The sequence below is a fragment of the Euprymna scolopes genome, chromosome 5 (assembly GCF_053919585.1).
Source record: "Euprymna scolopes isolate OS-2025 chromosome 5, ASM5391958v1, whole genome shotgun sequence".
In the NCBI taxonomy this organism is placed as follows: domain Eukaryota; kingdom Metazoa; phylum Mollusca; class Cephalopoda; order Sepiida; family Sepiolidae; genus Euprymna; species Euprymna scolopes.
Genome location: NC_136486.1, coordinates 167243019 through 167265376, shown reverse-complemented (window position 1 = coordinate 167265376; position 22358 = coordinate 167243019). Strand labels below are relative to the sequence as shown.

The 22358-nt window shown below is 33.8% G+C and overlaps 1 protein-coding gene across 1 annotated transcript; it reads left to right on the top strand.

Annotated features, from left to right (window-relative positions):
• The first annotated feature begins 20495 nt into the window (after nucleotides 1-20495).
• LOC145276661 (uncharacterized) lies at nucleotides 20496-20942 on the top strand. The gene has a single exon (XM_080127850.1). It carries the CDS (start codon nucleotides 20496-20498, stop codon nucleotides 20940-20942), a length of 447 nt encoding a protein of 148 aa, XP_079983976.1.
• The last annotated feature ends 1416 nt before the right edge of the window (nucleotides 20943-22358 follow it).

Sequence of the window (22358 nt, the reverse complement as noted above, 5' to 3'; positions counted from 1 at the left end):
GCCACTCGATGTTAGGAGCTAACAATAACTATTTATTGTAAAGGCAAGAGTTCCTTATTGGCCTTTATATTGAAAGACTAAAGCTGTAATAGAAAGGAAAACAGGTAGCAGGAATAGAGTTCCTCAACCTCGTAGACCTTTGAAAGAAGCTACTGGAATCGGTTCGGTTGGTTGGTCGGTTGTTTTTGTTTTACGGCATATCAACCCTTTTCAGGTTATTTAATGCCGAATCCAAAGATTTTGGAGAAAAAATTTTTTTAATAGAATATATTTGTTGTTTTCACGTCGGTTTCTATTTAACCCATAGTTGGGACCCTAACAGGTACTACCACTCCGGGTCAGAGTGGACCTGGGAGCAATGGTAATTAAAGGGTGGCTCCACACTCCCCAAAGCCCACAAGCTGGGGCCTCACCACTGGATATAGTTTAAGGTCATATCCAGGACCCCCATTGAGGGACTTTTACCCTCTGCAGGGGGCAGTCGGTGTATTCTAATGCCCCACCGACAGGGCCATACTGGAATCGGAAGCTGCATTACAATGAGGTATTAAAACAATGAATTCATGGAGATCTTTTGATCAACGAATCAAACGAGCTGGAAAAAAAGGAAACAGAGAATAGGTGAGATACTTCAGAGGAACACATGCCACCACAATATTTGTAGAAAAGAAAAGTAAATAAAGACGATATTATTTAGAGGAAATTGATATGAATAAAATTCTATCTATCAATAATTACCCAAATTTGATTGATTTCGAAAGTGAGTTCATTTTATCAATAAGTTTGAAAAGAAGCCTTGAGTGAAACCGGTTAAACAAGTTAAAATAATACGTATTATTCATTTGATAAGGTACGTAACTAACCAGTTTAAACAACATGTTAAATAATGCAAAAGATATGACTCTTATATATTTTATAATTGAAGTTATTCTAATACATTGTATTGTTTTGGATAAATATCTTTTAGTGAGCCTCTTAGAAAATAAGTTTTAATAATTCCGATTGTCTTCTGCTAATAAATAACAATAAATATTTAAAATATTAAGGAGAGGAAAAATTTGAGAAAACATCTCCGTACGAAAGTTTGATTGATTATTTCTTTGCATAAGAGATTGTTATATATTAGCCTCCCGGAAGACGCTGAGGTGGACTTGCCAATAGCCGATTGTAAGATTGACTATTATTATTAAAGATTAGATATTTATTTAAAGAAGTTATTATTATAAAAGAATATTATTATGATTATAGGTATGAAAATTATATTGTGTTACAAGAATAAATAATGTTTATAAGTTTTGGAATGTAGTGGAGATTTAAGGAACAATAAACAAATGAAGAGAAATGTAGAAAATACATAAACAAAATAGGTTTTCAAACGTAGGTATAAACAATAAACAATGGATTTGGCCAGAGAAAACATGACTAAGAAGTCACCTGCTAGGCCATTGTGTAGTCGAACGACGTAAAAACTAGGGATTAGTTTTAATATATACAATTAAGTTAGTTGAAAGAGGGGAGTTGAAGAGGAGACGTCAGATAGTCTAGACGGGACTTAGAAGTCGAGAGAATAGTTAGTCTCTTTTATAACACGAGGAAGCGGCGTATTCCAAATAGCCAAAAGGTGAACGGAACGTTGTAATCTCTAAAGATATCCGACCGGAACCAGAGAATAAATATTATATATAAATATAACTATTGTGTCACGTCGTCTTTGAACAATGACATATGTGTAAGTTCTGTCGTTTAAAATGAACTGTCTCTCATGTACTGTCCACACTTGTTGAACATACCATCATTACCCGACATATTAAATGTACAGACAGCCTATTATATAGGCTTCTATGATATACACTCTCTTCGTCATTCATTACAAAACTCGTCTCCCTCTCATCGTCATGTACAAGCATTTGTTTGTACAAGTCACTGTCTCCCCCCCCCTCTGTAAAAATATTGTCAATACGTTCACGTCATCGTTTTGTGTCAGCATCATAAAACAAGTAATACGTCTATAAGATTGTGTCTACCACCGACAACGTAACATCTGCATAATTTGGTACAACAAATATATACATACATAATATATGCGTGCGTACACACCACACTTGTAACATACACCACCGTTCCGCCACGTAACATGATTACGTGTCTCCATTAATAGTTAATTTGTCTTATATGTGATATAGTTTCGTAAATTATACTTTAAGTAAAAATCTGTAGATATGCGAAAAAATGGTTGGGTTTGCCTTCAGGATTATCAAACGTAACCCTATATAGCAAACAATATAAACTAAAATTACCGCTCAAGTCTATTGCAAAGGAGTTCAAAGATGGAAAAGTCAGATTCCGGATAATGTTGGACAATTCCAATGACATAGTTGTAAAGACAGTACAATCCTCCTTTAAGACAGGGAGGAAATGGAAAATCCGAGATGCTATAAATGAGGCGAAAGAAAACTTAACTTTCAAAAAAAAAACATTGGTCTCATTCAGACAGGGAAATCTGGACTGGGAATGACCAGCATTCAAAGATGGTCTACGGCTATAGGCAAAGAGCCCCGAGATCTGGTCATTCAGTAAATAAAGAGCAATAAAGAAAGCAAAAGGCTCGTACAAGGCGTCTAACAGTCATAGCAGGGACAATGGACAAACTGGGAAGAAGTGATGCAAATATCCATTACATGGAATGACATTTGGCATATGTCGCCGCTAAGATGGAGTTTCATAATACGCTCAACTTACAACGTGCTTTTGGCCTTTGAGCCAATATCAAAGTTTAGTATCTGTTCTCTTTCAATGGAGGAGAAAAAAAGGACGCTGGTGTCTAACTCTGTCCCGTGGGGAGGCATTGTGAATAGGAACCTTGTCAAATGGAAGAAGGGGGGTGATTTTACCTGTCCTTTATGCAAAGAAAAACCTCAGACCATGGAACATGTTCTTAGTTTCTGCAGAGTGGCCTTTGCTAATGGCTAATATACGTGGCGGCACAACAGGGTACTGAAGGAACTGACCATAACAATAAGTAACCACATGAAACCCAAAGCAGCTAACATAAGCCACAAGTTTTTTTTCGGATGAGGAAAATGTGGATTTGATCAAAACATATAAATAGCCCATTACTAGTACATAGACAAAATATTTTTGGAACCGATGATGATTGGATAGTCGCTGTAGATCTCCCTTGCTGGCAAAGTAATTATCCAATAAATTATAAAAGAAAAGTTTGAACGGCCAGACATTGTTCTCTCAGTAAGAACAAGGAAAAGACTCATCTTGATTGAATTGACAGTACCTTATTAGAGCCGGGTAGGAAAAACTATTAATGCAAGATAGAGAAATATGAAGACCTAAAAAGAAAGCTGACCTGTGAAGATGTTATTTCGAGCTGTTGAGATTGGAGCAAGAGGTTTTATTGCAGGCTGTTTATATCAGCTTTTAGGACAGCTTGGAATTAAAGAATGTAAAAGAATCACAGCTAGTAAACGCCCCATAGACGTAACTGAACAATGCGCAATGTGGCTCTGGGTAAAAAAAATACCGCATGAATGGTAACAAGTGTTCACAGAGCAATTATCTCTGTGATTAGATTTATTTATTCGTATATTAAATGATTTTTTGTTTAATATATTTTTACTTGTTTTATTTTTATTTATTTATTTATCTATTTTTCTTTTTTCTTTTTTTCTATTCTTTTCGATATGAGCGCGTCCTTACTATGAATATGTTAGACGCAGCCTTTGAACATTTAAACGTCACACAATCAAAGACGTTGCTCTTTACAGAAAACTGTATTGAACAGTTCATTCAAAGACAATTCAGATAATTAAGCCTCGCATCTACGAGGTTGACCGATACTCGAACAAGCAGTAACAAGGAAAAATTCATCTTCATTGGATTAACAGGACTTTATAAAAGCCGGGTAGGAATACAGCATCAATACAAGATAGAGAAACATGAAGATTTAAAAAGAGAGCTGACCCATGAAGGTTACGCTATAATTCTTCAAACTGTTGAAATTGGAACAAGAGGTTCCTTGTAATTTTCGAGCCAGCTTAGAATTAAAGGCTGAAAAGCTATCGCAGCAAATAAACACCTCATAGAGGTAACTTAAGAATACGCAATGTGACTATAAGCGACAAGGGATACTGCATGATATGGTAGCAAGTATCTACAGTGTAGTTATCCCTATAAGTAGAATTATTCGTTTATTTAATAATTTTATCAATTTATTTATGCATATATATATTTTCCTTAATGTTAAATATATATATTTATTTTATTATATATATATATATATATATATATATATATATATATATTTATATATTTAATTTTATTATTAGTCTTCTTCTTCTTCTTCTTCTTCTTATTATTATTATTATTTTCTTCAATATGTGTGCGTCTTAACAAATATGACAAACGTAGTCTTTGAACGTTGAACGACATGTGCAAAGCCGCCGTTCCGTACAGGAACCGCTTAATTATCAAACATCATATTTTCATTGTATTGAGTTGTTTATTACAATGCAATTAAGATAGTTGGGCCTCACACCAGTGAGCGGGGGCGATACGTAAACAAGCCATAGAGAGGAAGGCTCCGAAACGGTACGTATTTTCTCCTGATGACCCGATATTATCTGTAAGACGCAATGAAATACACCTCCCCAAAACATGATTATATACAAGTTTACGAGTGAATAGACTAAGAAAAGTAATGAAATAAATAAGAAAAAACGATAAACATATAAGTAAAAAAAAAACATAAGAGAGAAATGCTCTAAAAAGGCGCGTTTTCTCTCTAGACAACCGACATTAACTTAATCCGAAATGGATTATTTCACAAGTGAAAACAGCTTACAAACATCATTATATACAAACCTGTAAGGTAAGCTGTTTCTTTCAAAACACATCTTCTGTTCTTAGCTTGCTTCATAGCAAGTTTCTGCTACTGTTCTGCTAGTAATTCTATCTCCTTACTTTAGAGTTTTCAATAAGCAAGTGAATCTAATTAAATCTTATCTTTTTATTATAAATATTTAAGAAATTATATCTTATAGAGTTTTGTTTGACTTCTTAGTTTTAATTTGAACCTAAATACGAAATGCAAGAACTATAGCTATAGATTTTTTCAATAATAAAAAATGGCAGCAAAAGTGATTCTACACGCATGAGTCGAATTTAATGGCTCCTTTGGGGTATGAACATATAATCACTGAATAAAGTATTTTGTTGTTTTGCGAAATTTAAATAGCGCCTTTCCTTTTAATCACGATTTTTCTTTAATAAATCGTTTTCCATTAAAAATATATATTTTCACATAGTTTCTGAGGAATATATTTTTGTTTCTGATAAGTTGTGTTTGGGCTTCTGCTATTCAACGAAACACGTGTAATATGATTAATATTATTCATACTAATAATTAATATGAAAAAATATTATGGGTGATGTGATAATTATGCATTGAGAAAAAACTAATTAAATAAACGTTGAAAAAGTCAACTTTGCATAATGAATAGATATGTGGGATTATTACTACTTAAATGTGCGCGGTCAAATGGGCAATGATTTTTACTTATGAATGATTTCTACAACTTGTTTAAAGGTATTTTGCACTGCTGAATCATATTTAGGATATTTTTGCTGAATCAGAAAATGATATCCATTTCTTTTTATCGATGCTAAGTTGACTTAGAAAAAAACGATATTGTGAAAAAATCGATTACATCTTTTTGGCATTATCAGCTGAGTTTTGTCAACCTAAATATATTTATAAAAGAAAAATATTTTCCCAACAAAATATATTGATTATCTGATAGAAACATAAAATAAATGTTTAAAAACATCTAAATTTATTGATTATTATTTTAGAGTGGATATCGATTAATGCAATCAATTACAATTCAAAATAAACTTTTTTGAAATATAAAAGTTAATTGTTTGTTACAAAAAATTTAAGTTTACACTAGGTAACGTGTTGCAATAATAGATTTTCACTGAGCAGCAATTTTTTTCTTTTTGAATGTTGTCTAAATTTCTCAAACTGATTTAAGGTATTTGTGCATTTCTTAATAAGGAAATGGCATTTGTTTCTCTCTATCAGGCCAGGTTTTTTGTGCTAAGTTGATTAGAAAAAAAATCTTGTGAAAAAATCGATTACAATTTTGTGGCATTATCAGTTGATTTTTGTTAACATATATCATCCTATGTTTTTAAGAGAAAAGATTAAGGTCATATCCAGGACCAATAACATAATTTCTAGTCATTAAAATAATTTTCAATCAAAACATGACATTTTACTTTTACCAACTTCTAAAATGCTTCACACATGCATACATGTGAACAAACGTAAAAAACGACATATGGCCATAGCTCAAAAACTTGATCTGATTAAGCAGAACTAATGTGATTTTTGAATTCTACACATCAGATTCGTCCTTAATCAGCTGAAAGACAACAACTTTGTTGTTGGTCAGTGTAATATTTTAAAATGAAAGACAAAGCCTCCCAGCAGCTGTTGACAGTTTTGGCCTGTAGTTTAAGTAACAGTATATCCCTTCAATATTCAGAAGTGTTGATCCTTTCAGATTTGGATTTTAAATTGTCGGTGCATGATTGATATTATGCATACCGTGCAAACTGGAATCGGGTATCCAAATTTCAATTTTGTTTTCAATTTTCTTATTTGTTCATTTTTGCTGGGTGTTGTATAGGGGTACATATTAAAGAATGACGCTGAGTTCATATTAAAAGAGATATGATAGGGACATTTATATTGAGAGACGGCGGGGACATATATATATATAACAATGATGAGGGGAAGATACATTTATACAGTTCTGTGGATTCTTATAACATATATTAGAGAGTTCATATTAAGATGATTAACACATTACCTTCAATTTGTGGAATGACGACACGAAGACAACAGTTACAAAAATCTATGGTGATTCTTTATTTCATTGGACCGGTCGAATGATGATGACGTAAGGAATTCACATTTGGGATCTACATAGTTTAATGCTTTTTCTTTCGCTTCCAAAGGACTCTGACTCCAACTCTCTCTCTCTCTCTCTATCTCTCTCTCTGACTAGCTCACTCAACTGTCCTGCCTCAACTGCCCGACTGCCCAAACCTGACTTATCCTAGCTCCTATATTGAGAATTCCCTTTTTGCTATGACGTCAGATGTGTGGTTCCAAAACGTGACCAACTCACATGGCTAAGTACACGCTTGTCTAAAACACACCTTTGCAAACAAAGAATTCTCAACTAACTTATTTTTTTAACCTAACCTATTTTTTCAATATATTTTTAATTTGTATTGTTCATTCTTTTTAGCTGCCGTTTTTAATTCAGTTTTCATAAAAGAACGAACAATCAATTCTTGTTACAATACAAACAATATCTAACTATTTTATAATAGAATTTAACAATAGCTAAATTTTAACATTCCAATTTCTGAACCTTGCTTACAAGGTTCGAATCTCGGCTTATCCTAATCTCATTTTCACTTATCTACTGTTCTTCTGATTTACATTGTAACATTGGAGATGGGTTATGCTAACGAATTGCGTTATTTTAGACATGCAACCGAGGGATTCTTTATAAAGATTCTAACCATCCCTTTAAGTGCTAGATTTGTAGTTCTGCATTTGGTTCACTGAGTATATTTGTTGGATTATTTAAAAAAAAAATTCAATGAGCCGTGGCGTAGTTGATAAAGTACTTGGTAAAATTTAGTTGTAAAGTTAAACGTTTCTGGACTTTAAAGGTTTAATCTACAGTACGGGGAGAATTCAACATACAGTTGCGAATTACTTAGGAATTCTGCTCATTCATGGTTGCCGGAAGGAGAGCAAGCTCCCCTTATATTAAATAAAGAGTTCTGTTCGAAATTCCGTGCGAATTCCCGAATTCGACAAGATACACCTGAAGAAGGCCAGAGGTTGCATCAACCGAAACTTTGTGAAAGCGATACTAAAGATGAGAACAGCAATTCAAATAACGTTGTTTTTCGTTTTTGATAAAATCCACTTTTCCTTTAGTTTTCATCCGATATTTTACTTATATTTTCCGACTACTACTACTACTACTACTACTACTACTACTAATAATAATAATAATAATAATAATAATGCAATAAAAAAGACGATGACGATAACAATGGGAGCGGCGACCTAGCCTCGGGTGTCTTCCTTTTTTTTTCTTTTCCTACAACTAAGCCGTATACTTGAGATTTTTCGAGTCAAATCCGACAAAGAACTTGCCCATCAGTCGAAAGAGAGATCGAAAGAGGGAGAGAGAGTAGGGAGAATGAATTAAAAGGAAAGAGAGAGAGAGAGTAAGAGAGAGAGAGAGAGAGAGTGAGAGAGAGACAGAGAGGTGAAGAAGACTAAGCCCTCGACACTTAACGAATAAGAAAAATCCATCTTGAACGCTGTCAGCGGACAGCTTCTTTTAATAACGTCTTCTTTTCTCTGCTTGTCACACGTAAAGAGGTGTGTGAGTTCTTTATTTTATGTAGTCGTCATTGTTTTGCCATCATCTAAGACAGACACATTGAGAAGCACGACTCCCGCTGGTTCGAACCTCTGCCTCTCTTTGATTGTCATCTGATCGAGCGTTTCTTGGAGTCTCTTCAACGAACAAAAAACAAATAAAACAAATAAAAAAACTTGAATCTCTCATTCGAATATTGCCTTATAGAATGAATCGCATAAACTTCACAATAACCTTCTTTTAATTGTCAGTGAAATCATCATAGTTAATCAAGTATTCATTTATCACTGACCTGTAATTGACCTACATCAAATCTGTCGCTAAAATCACTGGAAAAATGGTGGGATCGTTCAATCGCCATAGAAAATATTTCACTCCCACAATCCTTTACCTGCACAAAAGTTAAATACGTCATAAGATGGCTAACTGCTTCACATCTGGAGTGGAGCTCTGCAAGTACACTTTCTTGCCTTTGCAACATGGCCGTTATGCTCAAATAGTGTTAATTACAGTTCAAACCCTCTCGGACCCCTACGCCACCCGGCACCGTCGATGAGAAACAAACAAACAAACAAAAATAAATAAAAATCAGGGTCGGCATTTTTCTTTTTTAACAAAAATAATTATCGCCGTTACTCTCCCGTATCGACAGCAATTAAAAAGTTTCTCGCTGCCACATGTCCATCTAACCTGATCGCGTTTATCTTTCTTCCGACCGCAAGTTAGCCACAGCCGGTCCATTCTTGCTTTCATTTTTTACGTCTGTCTCTTTCAGTGTCGACTTTTTTTCTTCCGTGCCTCGATCGCATGGTGTCTGTTTTTTCTTTTTCGTCTGTGAGAAAATTTTTTGAGTAAGTTATTTCTAACACCTTTTTTTTTTATAAAAAATATTTAACAGAACAACCTTCTTTTTTTGGACAAAGGCAATTAAAAACCAACAAGCAAGTTATTGCATTCAAAAACAAATTATAATCAATTATAATTACAAATACAATAAAAGGTAATACTTACGTCAGTTGTAAGATTGGCAGTTTCAAAAACGGTTGTCCTAGAGAATGTTCTTTTTGTTGGGAAAATTAGGTAACAAAGGTGAGGAGAAGCGTTTTCATTCCTTTAAGTAATTTTTTTGCGCTCCTCTCTTCTTTTTGGTAAATTCTTTTTTTTTTTAAGCACCTCTGGTCTTTCCAGTAAATTCTTTTTTTTCTTCTTTTAGCTCTCTCGAACACGGTTCTTTTTTAGTGTTTATATACCGCGTCTCCTGAAGTAATAGTGGGAAATTTGCATAAAGTCACTTATGCAAATTTCATAAAACGTCTTCTATTTCCTACGCGCTCATACGTGCTCTGTTATAATTGGACAGGTAAAAACCGTCTTCGAAATCTAGTGCTCGACGACTTTTTCTCCTCCCTATTTTCTCTTTAACACAGAAGAGACGTTGTGAGTCTGTCGCTGCTCTATTTTAACCTTTATGGTAGATGTTCGACTGAGCTCTATTCTATGGTTCATCTATGTAAAAATACTCGCCGAGTTACAACCGCCCCAAACTTTCTCTACTCTCTATTGGTGACTTAAGCGAAATCGAAAATCCCATGAGCAGAGGTTATTTCCCAGAACTGTCCGTCTGTAAAGCGCAATACCGTGTTTCTGCTTCCCGGTGACTATAATTTGGTCATCTTCAAATCTAATATGAATGAATTCAAATCTAATGTCAATAAATTCCTACTGAGTCTCCGTCTTAAATCTAGCCCTACTCAAGTTCCACCATCACGGATCATGTTTTCTCACTATCTACCTAACACTTAACCTAAGGTGGAACCCAGACATTGATAAAAGTATATTTCTCTTAGTCTGTCTGTCCGTTCTACTGTTTTTTCGGAAACTGCTAGGCTGATCTGCTGTTATAAAATGCAGTGAACCAAGCATTATGGTAACGGTTCGATGCACAATTAAGAATAGAGAGTGATTTTTATAAATTGGTACTTAAGTTCCACTGTTGGCAGAAACTACTAGTCTGATCTAGCTGACATTTAGTATGGATTCTTGTTGTTATGAAGTGCAGCGAACTAAGTATTATGGTGTCCGTTCGATACTGAGTAAGGAATTAACAAGGATGAGAATTTAATGTAAAAATGAGCGGAAATTTAATTATATCCAACCATGAACTTGGCATAAAGCACTAATGCTAAGACAACAAGCTATAACTTTTGCCCGTTTTTAATATAAAACGTATATACATACATACATATATATATATATATATATATATATATATATATATATATATATATATATATATATAGAGAGAGAGAGAGAGAGAGAGAGTAGCGCCAAAAAAAAGTCCGTACTTGTCATTAAAAAACCCCCGCAAATTTAAGCTAACTTGAATGTTACTGTTTAAACAACTAATACCTTATTTGGTTTTCCTTTTATTCCTTTATAATTTAACCTGTTCATTTTCGACTTTTAATTGATTATCCTAGTGTTCACGTTAATTTAAAAAATTAAATTCAAATCGAGAAACAAAAAGAAACAGTAACAAATTAGCTTAAAAGCAGCTTAAAATGTCCACCTTTTAGGCAACAAAGCATCTCTAATCGTAATTGTTGTTGTCCCAGATTATAAAACGTAATATTTAGCCCATATGCCTAGACTTTCTCTTAGTTATCGCCAGAAGCTCACTAATCTCCATCTTTCTCGTTTATCCAATTGAGAAATCGGCAGCAGATTGAAATGTCACGAATGACTGTGTAAAAGCACTAAAACACCGTCCCTAAATCTGGTCCTCCTAGAGTTACTCTTACAGTGAAGGCAATGCTATCAAGATCCGCAGCTTCAGAAACAGATTTGAAACGGTTCCCTAAATCCAACAACAGTGTAATCTTTTTAAAGTTTACTCAGATTGAAGGAATTTATTCACGAGGCTGTATTGCAAGACGCGAGCCAATGATTTCTGTAAAGAACAGAAAGCGCTGTCTGAACTTCGTAAGATGTAATGAAAGTAATGACTTTTCACATTGGTCGAAAGTGATGTTTTGTGACGAAAGCAAGTTCAATAAGCTAGGGTAGACAGTCCGTTCATCGAAGGAAGGACAACGAATTTAATCCTAGGTGCATTGTTTCAACGTTACAAAGTGGTGGAGGTTCAATTTTGGCGTGCGGCGTTATAAGTACCTATGGGCCAGGGTCTTTAGGTCGCTTACAAGGTCCAATTAATTCGATCAAGTACATTAATATGCTGACTGAGCATTTTCTACCCGAATTTGGATGATAATCCCCTTTTCATGGCGGATAATGCTTCCATTCACATTGCTAGCAATATCAAGAGTTTTCTTGAATAGCATGATATTCCGTGTTTGGATTGGCCTGCACAATCTCCAGACCTTAATTCTATCAAAGACGTATGACATTACATCAAGCAACAGCTACGCAATGATAAAACTTCAAATCTAGAAGACCACTGGACAAAAATTAAAGAGAAGTGGAATGCCCTTTCACCGGAGTATTGCCGCAGACTAATTCAAGAAAATACCTAAAAGATTGCAATTTCTCAAATTGCAGAAGGGTTTTGCTATTAACCATTAACTAGTTCATTGTGTTCTTGTATTTGTGTTGCATTAATGTTCTAAAATTACATTTAAATAATAAATTTTCATTGTGCGAAGTTTCTTTTTGCCTTCTCGATTTTTAGTCAATTTTTTAAATTGACGTAAACACTAGGATACTTTAATTAAAAGTCAAATATGAACAGGTAAAATTATAGAGGAATAAAACACAAATCAAATAAGGTATTGGTTGTTTAAACAGTTACATTCAATTTAGCTTTAATTTGCGGTTGTTGAAAAAAATAACAAGTGCGGACTTTCTTTTTGGCTCCACTATATATATATATATATATATATATATATATATGTATAGATTTGCTTGTAATATACTGAGTTTTACTGGGTTTGTATAATTCAGTAAATTTTCATATACCAATTAGTTTTAAGCCAAAGAGAGATGACTTAAAAAGTAAGCTACAAAATAATCATATTTCATAATTGAGCATTAATGTACTGTATTAACAAAACCAAGACTTCAAAGAATGAATTGATAGCAACAGAAAGTGTATTTCATTTTAAGTTATAATTGTTTATGGGCTTTTGGCGGAGGATGCCTTCAGGGTAAATGTTTTCGCATACTTCATTTCCGTTAAGGGAATTTTCTTTAAACAATGTTCTATTGTCAAGAGTGTTTTTTATTCAAGAACTCTTAAGAAATGCTGGTTATGTGAAAATTTTCAAACGCCATAATGCTTGAAATTGTCCGACTGGTATGGAAGCAATTGTAACTTAAAATGAAATACAGTTTCTGTTGCTATCAATTCATTTTTTGAAGTCTTGGTTTTGTTAATACAGTGTATATATATATATATATATATATATATATATATATATATATATATATATATTTGTGTGTGTGTGTGTGTGTGTGTGTGTTCGAGAAGGAGATTGGAGGTTACCGAAATCGTGTGAAAATAAGACTTAAGATAATCCAAATAATACGTCTTTGAATTTGATTACTAGAAACCAAATGAGTTAAAAAAGTTATGCTTCCATTTCATGACAAATATGAACGTTCCAAAAACTAATCACGATAGGAATGAAAAATTTAAGAATCGGTTGCAGAGTTTTTGAGATGAATATAAATAATACAATCCACATGCTGATATGCACGAATAAAGAATAAAATCAAAAAGAAAATAAATAAAATAAAGAAGGATAAGGTGTTTTGAAACAGCGAGACAGTGGATGGCGATGTAGCTGTGAGCATATATAAAATATTGTTTACTATTATTTTTATTTTCGTTTTTGTTGAGATGTTCACTGAAAATTTACAACTAATGTCACCAGAGTTTACAGATACAGAACGTTTTGAATATTTTTGGTATCATAAATTTACTGCGAGAATTCAAAATAGAAATTTTGATATGGAAACGTTGAAATTTTAGAAGGACAATGAAATATTATCGATTATCAATGTAACGAAGCCACTTACCAAGCCTTGGGGCAAACGTTACGTCACATTAATAAATGGACATACATGACATCGGAATCGAGCGAAGAAGAGAGAAAGAAAACAAAAGACAAAAACACATGGCAGCGACAGAGACTTTTAAGCACGTGTCGATACGGCAGAGTTTTTTAAACACGTAGCAACATGACAGATACTTTTAAACAACAAGCGAATCGAACTTTTAACAAGATGTTTAGACAGTCGAATCCAGTGGAACGACTTACACATATAATGACTGGTTATAGTGTCAGACTAAGCAACTGATGTACCATATTGTCGCTGGTTTGGAAAGTACGTGTCAAGCGGCTTAGTGTGGAAACGACCGGTAATAAGTGCTTTTTCTTTCGACTGAAAAAAAAACTCGTATCGAAATTCTTTCTTTTTGTGTTTTTGCGAGACTTTCATACACAATCCTGGGTCCGTGTTAAAATGTAACAACTGCATTTAATCAAAGAAAAATTTAAGCATTATGTTTTTGAATTTTTTTTAGATGAGTAATAATGTAACGTGGCAGTTGTAACATTTTAACACGGATTCGGGATTACGAATTACCAATTGATCTACGTTGTCATAATTGACGGAACGAGAGTAAACTATCCTTATCGAAGTTCTGTACAAATTCTCGAATTCGACAAGATACATCTGAAGAAGGTTGTAGACTATATCGGCCGAATGCTCTGAGTATAACATCGAAGATGAGAACAGTAGTCCGAATAATCTAAATTATACAAAAGTTTAAATGTAAAAATGTCCATGTAGTTCTATATATGTTGCTGTTTACTTTTGTTTGTTTTGTTCAACGTCCAATGTATCTCCTTTCGTATGTGAACTCTAAAGTTGATTTCAAAGATCGACAAAGAAAGGAAAATAATGTTCTACTTTATTTACAGACTGGCTTACATTTTTGGGGACAATAATTTGCGTATCTACTAAGTTCGTAATGCTTTAAGAAAATATCTTCCTACGACCTGACTACTGAGAATCTACTTAGCAAAGATCGAAATAGTACACACTTTTACAGACGTCGTAAAAGTTGCTTCACCACATATCTATCCACAGCGTGTACCGTGACTTAAATTTGTTTATTTAAATAATTTATTTCAAATAAGTATATTTTTAGAGTAAATGTTTCTTATGTTTTTGAATTTTTAAAATAAAGATTGATAATTTGTTTTATTTCGGCCATCTTTAGGTGTATTTTTCGAACTCGGGAATTTTTTTGTGGAACTTGAGAATTGCAAATAATATAATACGACATATAACACGGACGTTGATTTTTAAATGATACTCTTATTTTAATAAAAGCATTTCTTACTGAATATCATTTTCGACATTGTAGATAGTGTTATTAAATAACACTGAGTTTCTTTCATAAAGTTTTATTTCATTTATTCAATTTCCAAATAGTTCATTGGAATTTCAGTCTAGTCAGTGCATGTAAGTTCCAAAGATTTCTTGTTCCATTTTTTAAAATTCGGGCTAGTCATTGTGATTTTATAACTATTGTCTTTTTTGTTTAGATTTTAACGTCTAGTACTTTTAACTTTAAAACTAGCGTCCATAATGATACCCAACAAAGATAACCATAAACTGTTCAATTGTCTAACATAGTAATTAATATAAACAAATTCTTAGCTGTTAGACTTTTTGAAAGTGTATTGCACTCAAACACAGTTGTATTCAACACTCCATCATTACAAACGCTCATTTAAACGTTATAAATGATAAACCTTTAAAAACTAATCCACAAAGTCAAAAGTTTTAATCTAACATCACCTGATAAGAATTTGATGCATCAAATCGAAAATACTCGCAAAAATAACAAAAGTAAAGGTTTTCGAAATGGAATAAGAATCTACGAGATTTATTTACACCAAAGTTGTGATCGAAATACTGAATTAATATTTGTAAAATTAAAATTATTGAAAAAAATTCTCATCAAACTAAAAAAAAAACCCACACTATGTATTTATTAATACTATTTGTCTGAATGGATTCATGTTGTTCACACGCATCGTTTTCTCGCATGTATGTCGATGCAGCATGTACTATTAGTCCATCAGAACACATTCCGTTAAAGTACTTGAAAAACAGGGATGCAATATTACAGAGATGGGAAAGAGGTTGGATGAATACAGAGAGATCGAAAGCACTCAAGTACATTGCCGCAATCTCCAAGGCTGCTACAAGGAAGGTGGGCTCTCTCTACCATGCTAGAATGCTACTCACACCTGAAAGTATCCTGCATCTCTACAAGGCCACAGTTCGCCCATGCAAGTAATATTGTTGCAAACTCCGGGCTGGTGAATTTGCCACTAGTCTCTCGCTTCTGGACAGGTTTAAAAAAAGTCACCAACCTAATTGGTCCTAGACTATCAACAAAACTTCAACATCTATCCCATCACCGAAATGTGGCATCCTTGCGCCTGTTTTACTAGTATTTCAATAGCAAGTGCTCTGACGAACTCTAAGCACTAGTATCCCATTGATGAGAATACCACCGACAAACCCGACAAGCTGCAAAATCCCAACCTTATAGAGTAGAAATCTCGTAAAGCCTTCTACTCGAATAGTTTTTCCCTTAGACTGCTGCACTTTGAAATTCCTCCTGGGATCCTGCTTCCCTGATTGTACTGATATGCAGAAATCCAAGTGTAATGTGAACAGGATTATCGCTGCACAATTCCCTAAATAATATCCTTGCAAATCTGGTCACAAATAGTAACCCGTTACGACTAAATGACCCTGTGCCTTGTTTGGGGTGAACCGTCAATAAAAAAGGTGAATAATTCTGGCGGTAATCAAAAGAATAAGATAAATTAGGAAGAGAAATAAATTATTTTTCCTTAGACAACCAAACAACATCTAACACTGGTATACAATTTAATTTCAAAATTTCCGAACCGTGAGTAAATTCTTATTTACTATGATAAAACGCTCATTAATTACACTTAATTGATGCGCATTTTTCTGACGCATCAATCACTCTTTAGTTTACAACTTTAACCAATCAATATCGTTTCGTGTCTGCCAGTATCTATCGTTGACAAAAACATTCTATGAATATCTTGAACATGCAAGCATGTATCAATTCTACTCGAAGTATAAAAATGCGAAAAAGTTCAATTATCGTCTGTTTTCTTTCTTTAAATAAAGTAACAATAAAGAAAAATATGATAATTTCTTGCTTTCACATTTGTAATTAAATTGTAATTTGTTTACTTAACTCTTTATTTGATTTTCGGTGTTATCTTGCTAGTTTCCTTACTCTTGTATTTTTTAAAAATCGTGTTCATATTCTTTCTAAAGATCTACAATTTATAACATTAAAGTCAACATTGATGAATTCAATTATTTCAATAATTCGAACCAATGTTCTCATCCTAGATGTAAATTCCACAACGTTTCAGTCGATGTAATCTCCGGTCATTTTTACGAGTGTTTTGTCGCATTCTTAAATATTTGTATCGAACTTTGGAATCTGTAGAGAATTTACAACTGAACGAGTAGATTGTTCTCGTTCTCTTCGCCAGTTTTTACACCCATATTCACACGGTTACAATAGTTACTATTTCTGATGATCCGAGGACAAAAATGACCAGTGAATTGATATTTAAAGCAACGGATTTATTTTGAAATTAATTTTAGACTACGAGGCTTGTCTGTATTGCTCTTTGCTTTTTCATATCCTCTCAGCATTTTGTTTGAAACGTTTTTCCCCGCAAACTTTGCTCGTGCCGAAATGGATGTCTCTCTCTCTCTCTCTCTCTCACACACACACACACACACACACACACACACACACATATATATATATATATCAGCTGGACGCTCGGCGTTGCCCGGTCGTACAATACGCTTAAATATGATATTTTAATTTATGCAGATTTCGTATGTAATATTATAGTGTCTATCATATATTAAATATTATCTATTACGAGGAATAATTTGTCTGGTGGACTAATTTGCCAACAAAATTAAAACTTAAAAAACAAATTAATAATGATAATGTCGTTCATCAAATTCCGGCCGTGTTTGTTTACAATATAACGTCAGGTGATAATTGGACTTGAAAATGAATGCCCTGGAAAAGTCACTTCTGATTAATGCTTAGTTTTTAAATATGCAAAAGAAGTAATCATTTGCGACGATTTTAGATAGTCTCCCTTATTTTTACGTAAATTAAACTTATCAGTCAGACAAAAATTAAAATAAAATGGTGAGGTACATCCGGCTTTGAACAAAAGATCATTCGATCTGTAGTCGAATTCTCTACCACTGATTTATACCTCCAGACGGCAATAAATGTGTTTTTTCTTAAGAATTAATGATTTACTAAGATGTGTATTATCTTCCTTAGCTGGTGGAACATAAAATATTCTTCTGTAAAAGTTCTCCGTTTTTATCTCTAATAAGGAAAGACTATTTCAAGATCAGATTGTTCCGACTTCGGACACTTATCGGATGAATTTCTGTAAAAAATAAATCTAAGACCACCGCCAGACATATAAATTACCTTTGCGTGAAATTTGCAAAAGATAGGCTCAGCCGTTTCAGAATCTATGAGGAAAAAACTCACATGCACTAACACAAAGCGGGTTTTATATAAGATTAGCCTTATATATTATTTATTATTTTTATATAAGTATTAAAATAATAATAAATAATTTATTTATTTATGTCCTAACAAAATATGAGAAATTTTCAAAGAAAAAAGTCTTCAAGGTTGATGACGCTTATTAACTGTATTATCATTTAAAAATGAACAAAATATCTACACACATACACACATACATATGTATTATATTATAAATATATATATATATCTATTATATATATATACATATACAAAGAAAGAGAGATAATTATAAGTACATGTATATCTATATCTATATCTATCTATCTATCTATCTATCTACCTATCTATCTATCTATCTATCTATCTATCTATCTATCTATCTATCTATATATATATATATATATGCAAATAAATACGCATTAAGTGGGAGCGTACAATAATAGATACATCGATATATATAGGTATTGTTATACGAATATGTAATACTCACATTATCGTGCAATGATTTCTAATTTCCATTTCTACATAAAAATTGTTTTGCAACATTCGAGCTTAATGATGGCGATATGAAATAATGAGTTCGCCTCATTTCCTTATCCTGTCGACGTATTGTTTCATCGAAAGCAATTGCGTGAAAAATACCCGCGAGTAATCTGTGGATGTCGTTCAAGATATCAACATTTTAGTTTACACAAATCGGGACTGTCACTCGGAGCAATATCAGTCTAGACTGTTACTCCAAGCTACTTTCACCCAACTGTAGTTTCCCAGACCGTTTCTGCAGTAAATAGTGGAGATTTCAATCAACGACTTTTTTCCCACAAAATTAATCTTTAATTAAGAGAAAAGTTCAATATCAAATTAAAACATTCAGAATAACAATTTAAAAAGACTGAATTAGAATTTAGCAACTTTTTTCGATATTTATGCATTAGTCGCATCTCGCGAAGAACCTATTACTTCCAATGACGTATTCACTATGCCTAACTCTAATCAAGCTGTTTGGTAAAAACAAAATCAGGAGGGATTTAAATGAATTATTCTTATACCGAAAAAAGCTTATTGGCTTAAAAAACAAAACAACGACTTTGTTTATGTAGCGGTAAACTTTAGCATAAATGCAGAATTCTGACTTCCGGTCGTTGAATACTCACTGATTGTTTACTATGTGTCACCGATTTGACATTTATAGGCACATAATTTCCCTCAGTTCTGGGGTTAATTGCCGGTGGGCTTGAGGTAAGATGCTAGCCTACGGACTCAAAGGTGACTTTGTGACGGAATTTGAAAATCCCAATCAGCAGCAATTATCATTTCCTACAAGGCCGGGCATTCCCAACGATGGTAATAAAATAATAAATGCGATAATAGCATAAAATATACTAAGTTATAAAAATATTCTAAGTTATAAAAATATTCTAAGTTATAAAAATATTCTAAGTTATAAAAATATACTAAGTTATAAAAATATACTAAGTTATAAAAATATACTAAGTTATAAAAATATTCTAAGTTATAAAAATATTCTAAGTTATAAAAATATTCTAAGTTATAAAAATATTCTAAGTTATAAAAATATTCTAAGTTATAAAAATATACTAAGTTATAAAAATATACTAAGTTATAAAAATATTCTAAGTTATAAAAATATTCTAAGTTATAAAAATATACTAAGTTATAAAAATATACTAAGTTATAAAAATATTCTAAGTTATAAAAATATTCTAAGTTATAAAATATACTACATTATAAAAGTTTGGTAAGTTATAAAAATATACTAGGTTATAAAAATATACTACATTATAAAGATATGCTAAGTTATAAAACTATACTAGGTTATAAAAATATACTACATTATAAAGATATGGTAAGTCATAAAAATATACTAGGTTATAAAAATATACTAGGTTATAAAAATATACTAGGTTATAAAGATATGCTTAGTTATAAAAATATACTACATTATAAAGATATGTTAAGTTATTAAAATATACTAAATTATAAAGATATACTAAGTTATAAAAATATTGTTATATTGGTTTTGTAGGTTAGCCTTGTTGTTACTGTGACAATTTTCATACTTCGCTAGCGAGTGTTTTCATATTTGTTTATGTTTTGGAGACTGGCGGGAAACAAGCTCAGCATCGGTGCAGACATATGGATGTCTCGCTTTCATTACTTACTTTACCTCACTATTTATTGTTGTATATGTACATTGTTCATATGTCACTGTTTTTACAATATGTCTCAGGAGCGTTATGTTCTTTTGTATTGCAGGCTGTACCTTGGGTTTAAGTTGAGTAAAGCTTGGTCTGCACAACCAAGTTTCCTTACCCCACAACAATTTCCTCAACTTACGACCAACCATGGAGAAAGTGCTCCATCCCACGCGCTTAGACATCGACCCCAGCGCTCCGTCAGCAGCGAAGGATTGGCGCCACTGGTACAGAACCTTCAAGAACTTCATTGAGGAGTGCGGGGACAAGGTTCCAGATACGTTCCGGACGTTGGTCATCTGTGTGACCCATAATGTATTTGAGTACATTGAAGACTGGGAATACTATGATTCTGCTATCTCTACTCTGCAAAAATTATATGTAAAAACTCCCAATGAAATCTTTGCTAGACACCTCTTAGCAACTAGACAGCAGAAGCCGGGTGAATCCCTTGACGACTTTCTCAGAGAACTTCGTAGGTTAAGCAAGGATTGTAACTTTAAGGCTGTGAGTGCGGAAAAGTACAGTGAGGAATCAATTCACGATGCTTTTATCAATGGCCTCACCCCTGATACGCCAACTCCTCCTTTAAATTGACAATCTTGATCTGCAAGCTGCTTACAGCAGAGCCTACACACTAGACCTGGCTCAGCCTAATGCTGATGCCTATACTCCATGGACTGCTCACACTGCTGCTGTAGTTGCTTCACGGACCTCGGAAGGATCTTCGGCGACTACTACTGAGGAGGGTGGAGCTCAGGAAGTTCTGGCATATGAGAAATCAGCAGTGGCTGCAACCTGTAGTAATATCAAAAAGTGCTTCTTTTGTGGTGGTCCTTACCATGGACGGAAACGCTGCCCAGCACGTGAGACTACTTGTAACAAATGTGCCAAAAAGGGGCATTTTGCCCGGGTGTGTAAGTCGGGCGACTTCAAGTTAAGGGTGTCCTTAGGCTTAATGGCCACAACTTTCGGCTCCACCTCTCATATTTTGGTCACTAATGTTCCCCAGGGTCTCTTGAAGGCTGCTGCCTCGGCAACCATTGGTGGTCGGAGGGTGAGTGCTTTCGTGGATTCTTGCAGCACGGACAGCTAGATTGATGAGCGGGTTGCCCGGGAGTTAGGGCTGAAAGTGCACAAAACCAGTAGGGGTATCTCTTTGGCCCAGAAATCTCTGACAACTAGTTATCCAGGATTTGTAATAGCAGACCTTCAACTCAACCCTAATAACCAATACTATTCAGGTATACGACTAGGAATAATGAAAGATCTTTGTTCAGACTTGATCCTTGGTCAGGATTTCCAGCAGATGCATTTGAGTGTAAAGTTTGAGTATGGAGGACTCAGGCCTGAGTTGACTCTGAAGGGAGACAAGGCATACTGTGCTCTTGCTACAGCATCATTAGATGAGCCCTCTCTATTTCCTAATTTATAACCTAATTGCAAGCCGATTGCTTCCAGGTCAAGACGCTTCTGTAAGAAAGACCAAGAATTTATTGGGGAAGAAGTAAACAGATTACTCAAAGAAGACATAATTGAGACTAGTTTGTCCCCTTGGCGAGCTCAATTTGTAGTGGTGAAGGATCCCACACACAGACACAAGAAACGAATGTGTATTGACTACTCACAGACAATTAATCAATACACAGAACTGGATACGTACTCCTTCCAAGAATTGATGAGATGGTCAACAGCTTGGCAAAATACAGTGTATTCTCTACTTTCGACCTGAAAAGTGCTTACCATCAGATACCATTAAAGGAGGCCGAGAGGAAATACACTGCCTTTGAAGCCAATGGTTGCCTATACCAGTTTTGCAGGGTGCCGTTTGGAGTCACAAATGGTGTAGCCATTTTTCAGCGGGCTATGGACAAGTTAATCAAGGATGAACACTTGCAAGATACCTTCCCATACCTTGATAATATTACTATTGCTGGTCACAAGCAAGCGGAGCACGACCAAAATGTGCAACGCTTTTTGAAGGTTGTCAGTCAGAGGAACATAACCCTTAAT

What these genes read in the sequence shown, in the direction of transcription:
- LOC145276661 (XM_080127850.1), top strand. Translation starts at nt 20,496, where the DNA reads ATGGAGAAAGTGCTCCATCCCACGCGCTTAGACATCGACCCCAGCGCT.